Source organism: Lissotriton helveticus, chromosome 10 (genome assembly GCF_964261635.1).
Source record: "Lissotriton helveticus chromosome 10, aLisHel1.1, whole genome shotgun sequence".
NCBI lineage: Eukaryota > Metazoa > Chordata > Amphibia > Caudata > Salamandridae > Lissotriton > Lissotriton helveticus.
In genome coordinates, this window is record NC_136071.1 from 913785168 (window position 1) to 913791167 (window position 6000).

Genomic DNA, 6000 nt, shown 5'->3' on the forward strand with positions numbered 1-6000 from the left:
CTGCGGAGCGCGCACACCGCCATCAAAGTGTGCCCGCCACTGCGGTGGTGGGAGCCAATGGAGACTCACCGCCCGCTCCACAAATTAGGATAGCCCAAACAGGCAGACGCACCGCAACGGAGACACCGCCCAACCAGAGATGGCGGAAACTCGACAGCGGAGCGCGATAGCAGAGGCCCGGTCCACACACCACTCGGTCACAACCGCCATGGACCCAGCTCTACATGTGTTTCCGGTGCTGTACCTGCTACACCACTATTATCTAATGGCCGCCGCGGACGCTGCTGCAGGTACGCCATTACACAAATACAACACACAAGACACGGGCTGACACAGGGTCCAAAAGCATAACAGACACCCTGCTGGGGGCAACAACACATCCACACGGGCACCCACACATGACCCACCTGCCACCATGTCACCCCACTGCATCCTGGACACACATCGACCGCGAACCTGCAGCAACGTCCCGGTCCCGTCACCGGTCAACACATGCGCACAATGCAGGGCCATTCCAAGGCATGGGCAGGGTACACAGGCCACAGGGACACACCTCCCCCCAACCACACATCAACACACCCCATCAAGTCACAGGCCAGGTGCCCATCCTGTGCACCCCCATGCACAGCAACAAGCACAGCAACAAGCAAGCACAATACACACCATGCACCACACAACAAACAACCAGGGAGACAGCCACTGCAGTAGTGGCTAAAAAGGAACACACAACACCAGTGCCTCACACTGAAGGCTGCCAATACTTGCCAGCACACACACACACACACCCTGGGTGTAGCAATAAACAGAACACACGCACAGGAATGCCTGAACAGATGCCTGCCCAAAAACAACACACAAACACTACAGGAACACACACAGAACCAAATCAGAAACAGACGTACCCTGTCAGCGAAACGGTGAAAAGGCAATGGAAGCACAGATACAACAGGAGTGCACAACCTTTTCACACAGGAACAAAACACACACAACATACCACAAATCACACAAGAACAGCACCAGCACAGAACTGCACTGCCACATGAAACCAACCACAGATGCACATGAAATAAAAAATGAACAAACACCACAGAACATCAGGGGATGCACATCAGGCAATGCCAAGGCCATATACACACAGCACTGTATGCACAACAAGCAGTGTGTGCACAACCAGCAGAACAGTCACACACAGACATAACTGACACAACTCAACACACACAACTCCAATCAGCACAAACACAACAGCACACCCAGGAAGTAAAGCAATACCACAGCAAACACACATACATCCAACACAACAACAACAGATGCACCACTCTGGGACACCACAAGAGCAGAACCATCTTGACCAGAGCACTGGGCAGCACACACAGCTGAAGTGCACATGAGCAATACTCACTGATTAATAGAACAAGAACGCCACACATAAACCATTCGGGCAATGGCCAGAGTTGAACATATGCCCTGGCCCAAGAACTGCACCACCAAGCACAGTGTCACAAATGAAGTGATGGGGAGGCGCACAAACACATGGAAACCAAGGGGACAGCTGACATCAAATGTAACTCACTTGCTTGTCAGTAGTAGACCTGGAAGGGGTGTACCTTGGTACCAATGATAAAGTGCCAACGTGCGCACCGGTAGACCGCTGCTGAAATTAAGCCCCCAGCCTAAGAACGCGCTCAGTGTAGGCGCTGTCTACAAAGGTTCCAACTAGAAGCAGCGCTTACAAACATGATTGTATCAACAGTGAGAACAGTTACAACTGTGCCCGTAAAAGGTTTGCTCAGATGAATAAAAACAAACTTTTAAATTCAGAAACGTCAAAGCAGAAGCTAAAATTAGATCGCTTCACATTTACAGGTAACCTGCAATCCCCCAGATGCAAATGTTTAATTATTTACAGAGGCAAATTAAGACGAGGCCAGAGAAACATCGGAGCGCGCAATGTAGCTTGGACTAGCACTACCCTTCCCTAAGGAATATAATCATAATACGCACACAATGCAAAAGTTAATGACCAGCTGCTAACTAAGCGGCCGAAAGGGGAGAAAGGAGGGGTGAGTGTAAGCCGAGGTGACAATAAGGGGCGCTGTGGAGGGGGAGGGGCGAGCAAGACAGAGGCAGTGCGAGCCAGCGATGCGGAGGAAGAGATAATAAACAAGAGATATTACCACTGTAGTTGACCGTGTTTATACACGACGCACTGCCAGTGCAATGGAGGGCGGGGGTGATGTGAGCGCAGGACAACCCCAAAGCCGCAAAACGCGCTTGGAAAGGGAAACCCTGCAGGCTCTCATCTATAGTTCATTCATTTGTATTTTGCGGGGTCAAAATGTGAGGGGGGAAATGCAATTGCCCTTTCCATTTCTTCCTCACATTTAAACAACGTGCTTCTCGGGAAAAGGGAAGAGAAGTCTGACTACACATGAGGCCAAACGACGGGGAAGAAGCGCAAAGTGAGTGGAAATGCTACGGTTCTCTAAAGAGCAGCTTCTCCGCTAATGTTTGCTTCCCGCCTATTTACAGGTAATACTTGCGAGTGAGAGCCCATTTTTATCCTCCAGCTCACGTGCGGCGGTTGAATGCATAGAGTGGTTTTATTTATTTTTCAAGCAAGTTAAGGGACCAAAAAGCATATTACTTAGGCACACTTTTGTTTTTTTCAATTTAAAAAAACGACAGTCATCCATTCACGGACACAGGAAGTTAGTGGCAGGAAATCTAATCTTACTGCTGAAAACTGCTGTGCCGCGCAAAACAGTTTTACAAGTCATTTACTTTAAAGAAAGAATAATTGATCCATGCTGCACACTAGGGCCTTGACGGGATTTGAAAATACAAACTTCAAAGCACTTCTTTTAGTAGGCACCTTCTCAGTTTCCTTGCCAACGTGCCCCAACAGCAACTTTAAGTTGTAAGCTTTGCATGGGTAGTGCAGCTTTAACCCCTAGTAAGCTTTGTATGGGTAGTGCAGCTTTCACCCCTAAAAATCGCATCATGGGGAAAGAATAGGGGCAAGATGAATTACTAATTCTGAAGTTTGTATGCAAGGGTACTGAGGTCTCACGGAACACAGAAACGGCTAACAAAACAAGCGATGCGCGCTCTGTGCTGGGGGAGGGCCATTAGCCTGTGAGAACTGGCAGCAGAGATCAAAGGAAGGGTGGGAGAAACATTGGCGAGCGAGAGGTGAGGGGGTGTGCAGCCTGGTGAGCTGAAGTGGCAGCAGAGGCGGAGCGCGGCGCGTGCACAAAGTGTCTGGTAGCAAATGGCAGCTGTTCACAATAGGCGTGGTTGTGCGCACATGCACTGTACCTGATCCGCACTTTGGGTACGCTTTTGAAAGTCTTACTATAATCTCGCCAGCATCCCTAACGGGATTGCTTAGGCGAGACCTAAAAACAACCTCTGAAGGCTGGTTTCGAGCATAAACATTAGGAATTTGTGATTCTTGTGAATACAGAGAACCTTTCATGGAAACTTTCCCGCTAGGTTGATTCCTCTTGAAATTAACAATAAAGATGCTACTTTTACTCAATAACCAGTTGCCACTATCTGAGTATTTTGAATATGAGGGAGAAGCTAATCGATCTGAATTTGTGTGTTTAAACCCCTTGGCTTCCTCTTCTACACTTAAGATTCCCGATGCATTTGCAACATCCAATTTATTAGTACACATGAGGTATAGTAGACTTGCATGAATCACTGTCAGCATCACCAGTGTCTGTACGTTTCAATGAGATCGTGCACTCATCTAACAAAGTAGAAATAAAATTCCCTGCACATAAAAGCCACAATCCTTGAAGCTGTCCAGCCCTTGGCCAACTCACTCTCCTGCATACTTTTGAAGCTACAGATCCAGGCTAGAACCCCCTTTCACTCCGTTACACCACGCATTTATTCCTGTACCCTGACCCAACCGAAAGCTGTCTTCTTACTCCTCTCTTCTCCTACCAGCAGAATATATTTTAATAAGTATATCCCTACTAAACCCCCAATCCCCTTCCATTCCGATAACTTGCACTCAGTTATTTTTGTTTTCTTTTGGATTCTCAGATGTGTGTCTTCACATCTTTGAACATTTTAATAACCATTCCATTCCTTTAGGACAGGGGTGTCCAATTTGGGTCCACAAAGGCAGTATATGTGCCAGAGTTTTGTGACAATCACTGAATTTTGTAAATCAGTTAATTTGAGATTAATTGACCTATGTGGACAATCTAAAACTATGCCTTGGATTCGGACCTCCTCTAATTAAAACATGGAATAGTAGTTTCTCTTACAAATTAATTCTCCTAGTCAATGATCTTTGAACTTCAATCGTAGTCCATGTTGGACTTGGCAAGTATGTTTTTCATTGGTTCTTAAATGTACTCGCGTAAGATGTTGCATGTATTTGAAAGTTGTGAATAATACATTAACAATATTAAAGTCTATTTTGATGTACAAAGGTCTAACTTTCTTTGTATTTGATTGTCTTTTAGTCTACTTTGGGGATAATACGTTTTTCCAACACACCATTGCTGCTGAAGACTCTTTGAAGAAAATTTGAAGACTGGAAATGGTCTCCACCTTTTATCCAGTGATGCTAATGGCTTTCAAAATGACCGAAGATACCACACAAATGACATCATTTTGTTGAATTTATTTTCAGGCAGTTGTAGTTTTGATTTTACTTCTTGGTTAAATCGAAACAGTCATATCAAATAGCCAGTTTTATTGTTTGTTTACTACGCTTAAAGACCTTTTCAGTTGTTCCACGGTATACAATCTATTGATGCCAGCAGTGCTGTATGTCACACTTTGTAAAAAAAAAAATGAAGATATTTAATGTTATAAACAATATGATATTTCTTTTTTATTAATTTCCTTTATAAAAAACAATCTACATCTAATTCTATGCATTCGTGTGACTGTCATTTCAATCGAAAGCCAAGTTATTAAACATTTTCCACCTGTTGAAGTGCAGGACAAGACAAATATGCAGGCACCTAATGTGATGAGTAGCGTGTAGGTTGGTCTGGTGGCAAAGAACCAGTATGTTTTTTTTTTTATTTAAAAAAAAAAACTTTTATTGGCATCAGCATGAATATACAAAAACATACAAAAATATATATATAGGTGGAGTGTACATTTAGCCATTTTTTTGTGTCTACAGTCCATTTGTGGATGCGCGTTCCTTCCGTTCGTTTCCCCTCAGTTACGAGGAGGGAGAGGAGGAAGAGAAAGAGGGAGAGAGGGAGAGAGAAAAAGGGGGGGGGGGCTGCGTTCCTGTACTGGGGTTTCCTCAGGTGGTTGTCGAGTGGGTCCCACATGTGTAGTTTGGCGTTGTGTTCTTTCGAGAAGTTGCCTGTGATGTTGTCCGCCCCTCTCAGGAAGGTGACCCAATTAATCCATGTTTTAAAGTTTGCTTTGGCTGTGTTCTTCCAGTTAGTCAGGATTATTTTAAGGGCTGCCGTGAGGAGTAGGTCTAGCAGTTCTCTCTCTTCTCTGCTTTCTAGATTCGCGGTCATGTGTTCTGTCGCCAGGCTTACAAAGCTAATTGTTAGGTCGGCTTTGAGCATATCATTTATGAAGGTGTTGATTTGTGTCCAGAACCTCTTGACCTTTACACAGCTGAAGATGAGGTGTTCGAGGGTGCCTTCTTCTTTCTGGCAGTTCCAGCAGTTTCCAGATTCTGCAATGCCGACCTTGTGGAGCCTGGATGGCGTCCAGTAGGCCCTGTGGAGAAGCCAAGACTTTGTTTGCGCTAGTTGTGGGGTGACTTTGTTTGTTGTCGCTGAGCTCCACATTTTTGCCCGTTCTATTTCATTCAGTTGCCTGCCTAGGAGCATCTCCCATGTGCTGGTGGCCTTCTTGTTCTGCGCCAGCGTGGAGGGGCTTAGGAGCTTGTAGATCTTTGCAGTTTGGTGACCTGTTGAGTTGAGGGCTTGCAGGTACTTGATGATTCCTGGCTCTCCTCTGTGTAGGTTCGCTTTTGTTATGGCTGTCTTGATC

General features: G+C 45.6%; 1 protein-coding gene across 1 annotated transcript in view; it reads left to right on the plus strand.

Moving 5' to 3' along the window:
- The window catches only part of TOMM7 (translocase of outer mitochondrial membrane 7), a 108808-nt gene extending 103910 nt beyond the window's left edge, over positions 1–4898 (plus strand). Inside the window, exon 3 of the mRNA XM_078664392.1 lies at positions 4488–4898. Coding sequence (XP_078520518.1) covers positions 4488–4503 — 16 coding nt within the window. The 3' untranslated portion in view covers positions 4504–4898. The remainder of the gene's footprint in view (positions 1–4487) is intronic.
- Positions 4899–6000: the final 1102 nt, after the last annotated feature.